This window comes from Notechis scutatus, chromosome 4, assembly GCF_049901735.1.
Source record: "Notechis scutatus isolate UNSWTSFEM ecotype Mainland chromosome 4, rNotScu1.2, whole genome shotgun sequence".
Taxonomy (NCBI): Eukaryota; Metazoa; Chordata; class Lepidosauria; order Squamata; family Elapidae; genus Notechis; species Notechis scutatus.
In genome coordinates, this window is record NC_142012.1 from 42,850,344 (window position 1) to 42,861,613 (window position 11,270).

At 33.6% G+C, this 11,270-nt stretch overlaps 1 protein-coding gene across 2 annotated transcripts in view; it reads right to left on the minus strand.

The window, feature by feature from the left end:
- Window positions 1-719: 719 nt before the first annotated feature.
- Window positions 720-11,270, minus strand: part of TRAPPC11 (trafficking protein particle complex subunit 11) — a 37,590-nt gene continuing 27,039 nt past the window's right edge. For both annotated transcript variants that reach the window (XM_087963249.1, XM_087963250.1), the window contains exons 21-30: window positions 11,111-11,259; window positions 10,082-10,203; window positions 9,560-9,679; window positions 8,944-9,009; window positions 8,706-8,862; window positions 6,813-6,924; window positions 5,174-5,265; window positions 3,815-3,948; window positions 3,261-3,428; window positions 720-1,950 (exon numbers count right to left, since the gene is read on the minus strand). In XM_087963249.1, coding sequence (XP_087819375.1) covers window positions 1,906-1,950; window positions 3,261-3,428; window positions 3,815-3,948; window positions 5,174-5,265; window positions 6,813-6,924; window positions 8,706-8,862; window positions 8,944-9,009; window positions 9,560-9,679; window positions 10,082-10,203; window positions 11,111-11,259 — 1,165 coding nt within the window. In that variant the 3' untranslated portion in view covers window positions 720-1,905. The remainder of the gene's footprint in view (window positions 1,951-3,260; window positions 3,429-3,814; window positions 3,949-5,173; window positions 5,266-6,812; window positions 6,925-8,705; window positions 8,863-8,943; window positions 9,010-9,559; window positions 9,680-10,081; window positions 10,204-11,110; window positions 11,260-11,270) is intronic.

Below are 11,270 nucleotides of genomic sequence, written 5' to 3' on the forward strand. Positions count from 1 at the left end.
AACATAGGCAAGGTAAGAAGCTTGTATTTCAATAATGGATAATGCCGAAGGCTTGAACAAGAAGATGATTTTTTCTCAGAGAGGATTAGAAGAGTTTTCAGATGGACTTCTGGGTATTAAGGGCCTCAACAGTAGAGTGCTATTTTCTCTAAGACAGCTTTTGATGTCCTTCTTTTGAACCTTTTAAAAGCAATTGGCTGATTACTGCTAGAAGGAAATATCTTGTATGGTATTCGTTTGGCTATTTAAATATTAATTTAAACATATTTAAAATTAAAGATGGACCATTTCCATCTTTTTGTCCACATGCATTTTTTAATGAAGTCCACCAAATCAAAAAAAAATCCAATATGGTTTTTAACATAAGAATGATTTTTCATATAAATTATATCATTGTATGTTAGCATTGGTAGATATTTATTTACTTATCGTACAGAATCATCCAATGACCTCAGTTGTAACTGTTTAGTAGTAACAATTTTTTTAGGATCGTACTCTTAATATTTAGATGGCATTTTGGATATGAAAATGTTTTCCATTTAATATCCTACCGGTAGCAGTTCTTCATAGACCTGGAACTTACTGTATTTCTTACCTGCATATTACAAAAAAGGAAAAAGAACCAAAATACCATCAATTTATTTAAGATGGCACAGAAAGTTCATTATTCTGAACTATGAAATACTTTGGAAAAGAAGAAATGCCATGAGACCAGAAACTAAAGCTTAAATTAATTTATTAAACAATAGAAAATCATTCACAAAACAGGTATTTACATGATTTAATATGAATATTAATTATAACCATCTTATATCAACATTGATAGGATGAAATTATCTTATTTGATATTTGCATGTTGAAAAAGCTGACAAAGGAGTACTGATGAGGCAAAAGTTTTAAGACTGAATGCTGTTGGTGGATATTCCTGGTGGATATTCCTACTGGCGGATATTGAAATACAAACCTTTTCCATAAAATGATCTGCAATTCATATTTAGCAGCCCAAGGTTTTACACTTATTCGAAACATTCCATGGTACACTTGCTGTAAATTATTTTAAAAAGTATTGACAATTTCAGCCTACTCCAAAAAATCTACAATGGCAATGACTTTATGGGACAATTCCACAAGGATGATCAGCATTTCTTATATACAAGTAAGTGGCTTTGTAACAATATTTAATGACAATATATATAATTTGTTTCTTCCTATGGCAGGTTTTATTATGTATATTTTTCTAAAGTACCATAAGCTTCTCAGTATTTTATGGAGTCATTTCTTTACACTAAATAGTATCACTGCCTCTAACTATGGAAGAGAAAGTATGTCAAAAGCAGTTTTGCACAGAGCCAACAAGTATTAATTGGTCTCTCAAATGTAGAAAATGACAATGTTGATGGTTTAACACAGCATCATATGAATAGCCAGAGCCTACTAAGAAGGAAGGGTATAAATACTTATTTATTTCAAATATATGAATGTATTTGATATTCATAATATATTATATAAAATTAGGTACTTTAAGCATAAAAATGTCAATACTAAACTATTTGTGATAGTAGTGAAATCAGTTACTACAACAAAAGTGATCGACTTGTGTTTTTTTAGTGAACATTTCATTTCTTTTTCTTTTTTTAGTAATTTCACCCATTTTGTCAAAATATTCCATTTACTTAATTTCAGGAAAGTGAATGATAAAGAAAACCCTTGTTTTAAATAATAGCACAGTATATTTTTATATATTTAATTATTACAATGAAGTCCACAAGACATTTAGTTCATTCCATATTTTTTACCAATCTAAATATAAATCAATTTTATTTGTAGCTTAAGACAAGCAAAGGTTTGGAAAAAAAGCTACTATAAATTCTGTGCAAACTTTTTCCCTTCTGCGTGAATCTTCAGTTATGCAGCAGCAATAGATGCATCGTCCAGTTGATGGCCCTGTGGCTTCAGAGAAATAAAGAAGCATTATTTCACATATACGTTTTCCCAGAGTTACATAGGGCTCTATGATACACAATATCTATAATGTATTAATTTCATATTATTTTAGGATCAATGCAGTATGACACCTAAAGATCTAGCAGTGATCCCTAATGTTCCATTGAAAGATTGTAACAGTGAATAATTTTTAATTAGACTAAGATGTCAAAGTAATTACGAAACTGTTATCTAGTGATAGAAATGCCTAGAAAATGGCAAGTTGTTATACTTTTGTTCCACTTAATCTATATCTACCATTTTCAGAAACTAACAACTATTACAGCAGAAATTTTTTACTATGTAATCAGACAAATTACAATACTGTACAGCCCAAGGAATATTTTAAGCACCAAATGTCTACATTTTAAGCATTTGAATTTTTTCTAAACTTAGGAAAAACAGATTGTACAACCTAGAAGATACTGCGGTTTAGGAATATACTCATAAGCTTCTTTCTCTGTAAAAAGAAGGCTTACATCCCTAGCTAGCAGCAAATGTAAACGACTGATTTAAGAGGCATTCTGGCTGTCAGAATTTTTGAGAAATACCTGTCCTTTCTGGTTGTACTATAATCAAGTAGCCTACAAAGCCCTGTCACCATAGAGGGTGGATTAAGTTGTGCTTTACAATGTAATTCACAAAAAGCACATCACATTTTTTCTCCAAAGATTTCATTTACTATGCCTGGACAGGTTTCTTCCTACTTATTTTGATAATCCCTGCTATGCAAAATGGGGAAGAGAGAGAGAAAAGAGCCGTTTCACTAATGTCTGGGTAGCTAAATAAATGTATTATCACACGCACAGTTCTTCGTACCATTACTGCTGCCATATGACATTACATTACTTCCAATTCCTATTATTTGCACATATGACTCTGGTCATTCATAATCCAATGAGACTTATTCTAGATTGAAAATCTGCTTCAACTAATCATTTTCAAAACAGAACATGGAATAACATTTTCCTCCAGTGTTTAGACAGTGAATTTGGGCAAAAGCTTGAGTAAAAAAGTTTATTTTACACAATAGCTGCTTTATCATAATGCTTTCCCAGAAGCCACATTAAATAAAAAATACAGTCGAAGAAAGTCTGAGTAATTGCTGGTTGAGTTATAGATTCTGTTCTTATCTTTTATTATTTTCAGTAGAAGTTGCACCTATTTCAGAAATCCATCCTAGCATTCTACTGAAAATCATTTTCAAATAACTTTATGAACAAACCACATGTTGAAAGAATGTTAAATACTGTTGCTTTACTACCAGTATTTGTTACCTTGACGAAGATGTGTGTTGGTATAAATTTCCTAAGCAGTTGGTTAGTAAACTGTGGAAATCGTAACAGATTGATGCTGAGAGATGGCAGCTGCTGATATCCAGCCATAAGAGGATAGAAGTTGTATAACATTTCTTGTTCAGTGCCAGGAAGGATTCTCAGTCTGATCTAAAAGTACATCCCACACAGTAAGTTCCTTAATTACATGTAGACTAACTTTTTTTTAACTTCCCAAAACTTTTTCCAATTTAAAGGATGTTTTTACTAATCTGCAGCATTATTTTGGTAATGTCAAAGGCTCAATCAGATGCATGTTCCATATCATTTCATCTATAGTACTTTGACTCAGAAATAGTATTGATCCAGTGGAAGTCACTTTTACTGCATTCAAATTATTTTTAAACCTTGATTTCCTAGCCTACATTTAACAGGGCAAGCAGAATGCAAGTTTCTTCTGTAACACAAGCTTGTTAGCTGCATAATTTCTCTTAATTTACTTATAGTTCATGAACAGAATTAAATGAAGATTTAAAAAAAATCTAGATTCATCATACCTGCTTAAGACCAGAAAACATGAAGGCATCACTAGGTTCCACTGTTACTTCTACATCTTGCACTAAATTAGTCTTATTTTGCAGATGAAATTTTACAGGTAAGGATTCTCTGACTCGACCAAATGATGGCAAATCTTGGAAAGAAAGCACAACAGTCATTTTCATGGGTTTCAATAAATGGGATTTCTTATTTCTGTTTTAGCTCCACAGGAACATATAAATACTACTTAGAATTACAAACTCGTAGACTAAAAGATTGCAAGTTTTAAACATTATGACTTAGAAGAGACTGAGAAAAACATAATTCTCTTTTCAAACACTCAGCACTGAAAAGTGCTGTGAGGAAAATTCCACTGTTAATCATGTGTCAATCATCATTATGAGAAAGTGAATAAAACAATGGTACTGAGCTAGCCAATGGAATGTTTTCTTTTTGTATACTGAAAAGGCAGTAGCAAATCAATGAAAAACAGTTGCCTGCTGGACTTAATTCACATCCTGTCAAACCACAAATACTTTAAGCCTTTCCCATATCACAGTAACAGTAGCAATACTTAAAAATATGAGCATAACATCAAAATATGAACCTGTATGTCAAAAAAGCTCACCAAAAAGAATTACCAAGCCAAACAAAGGCAATTTTATCTTTGGAGATAAGAGTAAAGTAGCAGACAAGAACAAGAACTTTGTATTATTAAAACCAGCTGCAGATTTTGGGTAGCATATTCTTTCTTAGACCAATAAACTAAACTTTTACTCTCTGAAGGACAGAAGCTAAAGTACAAAATTAAAAACTTAATTCAATGGGTAATCTCACCACAGTAATAGTATAGACCAGTGGTAGTCAACCTGGTCCCTACCGCCCACTAGTAGGCGTTCCAGCATTCATGGTGGGTGGTAGGGGTTTTGTCCCTTACTTTATAAATCACCGTTACTGTGGGCGGTTAGAGAAAACTTTACTACTAACAGATACAAAAGTGGGTGGTAGGTATAAAAAGGTTGACTACTCCTGGTATAGACTGTAAGAGGGATTTAATGAATAAACTGCAAAACACTCTTTTTTCTAATGATGCCTAGTAAATACTCTGGTTAAGAACACTGTTGCTACTAGTTTGAGGAAGGCGAAGGTAGATAGGGAGATGTGCTACTTTCTGCCAATTGTTTCTCTTTTCTTATATTTTAAAAAAGGAGATTTTGAGAATTCAAAGCCTTCAACAAAAATGATATGATCCTCACAAATGTTGTTTCCAAGTTGTCTTGATTTTCTCCCAGATACTTTACTGTACCTATAATAAACTTTTCGAAAACTTGGTAAGTCAGCCTATGAGAATCGTTATGTATCAATGTCATTAATATTACCTGTATTAACATGGAGTGGGATACTTTCAGTGATCATATGCGGCAATGTGATCAACGTATTAACTACAGGTATGTTCTCCACAGCTGAGCTCCTTTAAAAATATTACATTTATTTTTAATTATGATAATCACTAAAAAAATATCAGCAAATAAACAATTTAAAATAGGAAATTATAAGAAATGCAAATTTGAAATGTGAGGATGTAACACAAAAAGACATAACCAGTCAGACAACTGAATTCTATAAATTTATTTCTAATCAGAGAAATGGCAAATTGATGAAATAAGAAAGTGCAAAGAATATTGGAATAAAAACAAATGTTCTCTCATTTATCAGTTTCTCTAACAGGTGGTTCCTTGATAGGCTAAAGGCATCGGTTCTTGATTTGAACTTAGTAAAATGTACAGAAAGGGCGTATAGTTAAATATGGGTAAAATACAGAACAGAAACTTTAAAGAAGGTTTTGTTTTGTGATTGAAACTCTTAACAGAAGATTATCTGCATATTTTCTGGGGTTCTTCAGGCCCATTTATTACCAGTCCTATAAGGTATTTTCACAAAATACAAATTAAGTTTGGTTCAAAATATTTCAGGCTGCAAAGTTCTCTAGCCATTGCAGAGTCCATAGAACAAAATATCTGGGATACTGCTGGGTCAATTCATATTTAGACAGAAAGATTCATGGTCACATGGCTCTGCAATCATGTGTTTGGCAAAGAAAGTTTTACAGGAGAGCTAGAAAGTCAGAAAAAGCCAACAAATCAGCCCAATCCATGCTATGCATACCAGTGGCCTTCAGGCATCAATATATAAAGAGCCAGATTAAAAAAACTCCCTCCTCAAAATAGTTAAGTTCCACAAGATGAACTTGTGGAAAGCAGTCAAAATTCTGCTTTGAGCAACAACTGGTGTCTTCAGGATTACTATTATGGAACCTGTTTTTACTTTATTCCCAATGTCATCGTTCTCCAAAATGCATTGCTGGGGAAAGCCCTCATCTTTTGGAAATGCTTGTTACACTTTGAAAGCGTACAGTGGGTGCTTTTGCAAAGTGACTGCACAGAGGTTTACTCATTCACAAAATGGGTATTATTTGGAGCATAATCAGGGGCCAAGAACTAATTTACTGCAACCACCTCTTTTTATTTTCTAACAAAGCTTATAAATGTTAGTTAAAGCCCACAGGCATTATTAGAGATAAAAACAATGCTGGTTCTTTGTTTTGTAGCATTCCAGTTTAAAAAATCAAGTTAGATAGGGAGCTTGACAAGGGAGGTAGAAATCTCAGGCTAATTTAAAAGAAGGGACAAATACCCTGATCTGCTTGATAGTATTCCTTGAATAACTGGCAACAGAGATATTTGTTACCTTGAACATACCCACATTTTTTGGTGGGGGGTTAAGGTTTTGGAGGGAATGGCAGCAGATATTTAACTTGAAATGCTTGTTCCTTTTTTCTCTCAAACAATAATAATCTTGGCTAGAAAAAGGCCAGGTGCCCAGATGTTTCCTCTCTTTTGCCTAACTGGCACACAGGAATGTTTAAATTGTAATGCTAATGCCTTTAAAAATAGAATGTTAATCCACTAGGAGAACAATACATCAGAAAACTTGAAAAGGTACATAAGTAGCAGCTACCTTTTCCAGGAGATTACATAACATCCAGTAGCAACTCCACCGTGACCAGTTGTAAGTGGTGGACAACGAAGGCAAAAGCATTCACTAGCACTTTCACCTGTCTGTAAAACAACTAAAACAATAGTCAGGTTAAGTGTAAAAATATAAAAAAGGTTAAGGTTAAGTCTAGAAAAAAGTAATAAATGTTAGGAAAATCTGAAAGTCTATTTCATGCATTATTTATTATATATTCTGTACGCAGAAAGCAAACATAGCAAGAAGAATGAGAATAAAAACATGCAGACAGAAGCACAACTCCATTTTGTTTTGTTTGTTTCTCTTATGGGAAAAAAGGAGGGAGCTCTATATAGAAGGAATCAAACAATGCAGTCATTTAATCACTTCACAGTTTACTAAGGCTCCCCAGTTCATTTAACTGAATCTAAGCTGTCTCTGATAGAGGAAGTGAGAGCATTAAATTATAGCACATACGTTCACCAATAAAGATGACAAGGTATTTAATTAGCTGAGAAAGAGCATAACTTCCAAGCAAATATGTGGTAGAAGAGAATGTGGCCGAATGTGCCACTCTGCTCTTTAAAAAGGCAGTGTTAAAACTGCTTGATTGACATGGCTGCTGTCAGGCAGAAATAGCTCCTCACTTCCCAAAGATACTGGAAAAAAAGCCAACTAGTTCAGCTTATATCTCCCTGCCAAAAAGGGATAAAATAGGAATCTAGACATAAAACCTAATCTATTTTGGAGACAACTTGGCCTGGTCAAGGAAAGGACTACATTCGTAGCTAGCCAAGTGAGCTCTCTTTGCCCCACCTGAGCTCTCAGCATAAAAGGGGGAAACTAAGAAAAAGTGTGTGAGGGTGACTGGGAAAAGGAAGAAAAAAAAAGCAGAAAATGACGTCTACCCACAGGCACTGTACAAGACTGCTAAGACATCCAGCTGCTAGAGCCAAAACCCGCAACTCTCTTTAAAATCCTGCCTGGAACTTTGCTTGACACCCAGCACCAGTTCTGCTTAGAACTCATCTTGGAGCTTGGCAGCAGATCTCCTTCACAGCATGAAGGGAGTCAGATGTGAAGCAAAAGACTGCATGGCATCCAAATTAAGGTGGTATCAAGAATGGGCAAATAACTCTGAAGAGGGAGGCAGGGACTAAGCCCTGCTTTCATTTATGGGGAACGGGGATGAATCAGCTGAAGTCAAGGATCTGGTTACCAGTATTTGCTAAATTGGGCTGTGATAACGGAAGGTGAAGCTAATCCTATTTAATCATCTCAAACAAGTTACAAGGCCAAAGAAAAATGGAGAAAAGAGGACCACTGGATACATTTTGAAACTTTTGTAACAAACTATCATCCAGCCTACTGTTAAACATTCATAATCAAAAGAACCACCCATAGCAAGTTAGTTAATTATTTGAACTAAGTGTGTTTCTGACATTTCTCAGGGATCAAGAAGGGATAATTGTTAAATCAAAGAAGCAATTCACCTAAATTATGCTACCAAAGAAAAAAAATTGTGTACACATAGAAAATCTTGTGGACCTTCAAAGACTGTTGAACTCTAACAATATCTGGAAGGTTAAATGTTCCCCAACCTTGGTGTGACTGTACCAATGATGTGGAAGTTTCAATTTTTTGTACTTAAATTCTGGGCCAGGATTTTTATTTTTGATATACTTTTATACCAGGTTGTAGAGAAAGATTTTTAGAATTTCAGCAAAAAAACAAAACAAAATAGTGACTGTAAACTTAACCTCAGTTTAAAATGTATCTTATACAAGATTTATGTAATTTAAATGATGAAATTAAAGAAAAGTGATAAATTCACCAGATGCAATCAGTAGTTTTTGCCATCCCAGAAGCAGATTATCTAAAAATAAACTGTTGTCTCACCATTTTCCACACAGGACTCTAGTTGGTCCACTGGAACCACTGAAGAAGCAAGCTGCAACTGGCTGGTTACAATAGTAAGGGCCCAGGGTGAAGAACTGAGAATATCTGTCATCAGTAAAAATGGTACGTCGGTGAAGACTTTATCTAAATGCTCAAACTGTCAAGAGGAGAAACAGTGTTATTCTACTGTTCATGTTGTTTATGAGGCTATGTTTTATTTCAGTATTCCTCTACATACCTTAGTTGAGACAAATTTAACAGCTACATCAAAAGGGAATACTGTCTCTATAGTAACAGTCTCATCCTGCATTAAAAAAAAAAGACAATTGTTTTCTTTTTCTGATTCTGACGGTTTGTCATCTGATAGCAAATGTTTTTAAAATCCCTTTAATACTGTTATTACCCTACCCATAAAAAGACTGCAGAAATAGCAGCAATGTTAAAGCGTGCCCCTCCCCCAAAGCAAAGCACAATTAGCATGTTTCAAAATGTTTAATGTATCCTATTTATGCTGAGCACCATTCCCCAAAAGCATATAAACATGTAAGTATTATATTATAAATATTATATGCTTTCAATCATACCTTATTTATTTAATTAGAAACATTTATAAAAGCCCCACAGAGTTCACAAAGACATTTAATACAAATGTTTATGTGTCTGTGTTTATATATTTGTGTGTGTATGTGTGTGTGTATGAATGGATGGATGGATGAATGAATGAATGAATGAATAAGGAAATGAACATTCAGACACCAATTCAATATAACCGAAACCTTGATTTCCTATAATGTTTATCTGATAATCAACTGCAAGCTGGTGGTCTTGAACCACACTTAGGTTTTCCAACTTACCCTGTGACACCTGCAAAGAATTTCTTTTCCTTCAATGACTGCATTCACCAGGTAAGAAACATACACAAGAAACATCCTAGTACCAACTGTTCCACAATGAATATATATAATTTTTTCCAACTGTAAAACAAATAGACAGACTAGTTATAAAATAAAAGGTAAAAAATACTGCTCTATTTAAAGATTCACATACATTTTTAAAAAAATTATTGGGTTCTAGGTGCAAGTTAATCCATCCTTTTTTCTTCTAATTTACTTCTAACGGTACTATGAGAAAGGGGCAGATTATTATTTGCTATTTGAATAAATATTTGAAGTTAACATTCTGAAATCAATTTCCATTTTAATAGCTTGCTTATTCACAGGTCTTCATTCTAAAACAATATACAAAATTAACCCTGTTCATCTTAGAAGACTTCTAAGACTAAACAGATTTTGTACTGGGGTTACTGTCTCCAAAATACTCAGTTTTAAATATGTACTGAAATATGTACTATATATACTGACAACATAGCACACTACCTTTTCACCTGGCTGCAGGTCTCCCAGAGGGATATCAGGAAGCAAGGCAGGGTAGGTATCATCACACATTTCTGTTCCATTCAGAGTTACATGTGTTTTTTGAGTCAAATTTGCATCTTGGCCTAGGAGAAAACAATGTGTATGAATATATGAAAAAAAAATATGTCTGTCTTTATATGTATTTTTGTGTCTCTTGCTTGTAAATATTTATTTAGAGAAAGACTGATGCATTTATCAAGGTAATACCGATTTTAAGTTTAGTATGAGTGTGATATATTTTTATATGAATTATGGCCAGTAAACAAATGAAATGCATGCGAGTTTTAAGGATTTGAGGTGCATATTTATGTATTACTTTTACACAAAACAAAGCTTTAACCTATTTTAAATAATATATTTTGTGAGATTTCAAGCAATTACTATTATGTTTGAAGCAAGTTCTTTAATTTTCAATCCAGCATGGCCATATCAAGGCACTCTAGAAATATCAAAATTATCAATAAAGAAAATTATTTCAGTTATGAACTTTAGTTGTTCACAACTGTCACTTACTTAGTGACAACATTGCATTCTTAAAATTCCCGACTTCACCAATGAAAGAACAAGTAAATCAAGATATAATGTAATCTACACAGTTAAATGTTGCAATGTTCTAAAACCTGCTCTCCCAACTAATGCCCTAAGAAGTGGCAGAATGTGCCAACTGGTTATAACTATAGTAGCGGAAAACATAAATAAGCACTATGTTGAGGAAGATTCTGCTAAAGTATACTATTTTACATAAATGAATGTTGTATTTCAAAGCCATCAAACATTTAAATTTGCATATCTAAATAATATGCACAACATCACTTCATGAAATCTAGCTAACTATTAAATGGCCTTTTAATTTGTCTTCTACTATCTAATTGTTGAATTATTGACTTGTCCTATTAATAAAAAAGAAGGGAGTGGTTTAAACCTCTCTGCAATGAGAAGTTCCTTGAGGATTGTGACTGAGCCAGTAGTATCATGTTATATTATGAATACCTGGTTTTAAGCCTGCTGTGAGCTTTACATCTTTGGCAACTGTCTTCTCATGTGACTCGATTGTCACAGTCAAACAATACATTTCATTCATTAGGGCAGGAGGTTCATGACTAAGCTGGACAGAAATGTTAGGCACTCTAGAAATGATCCTTGAATAAAA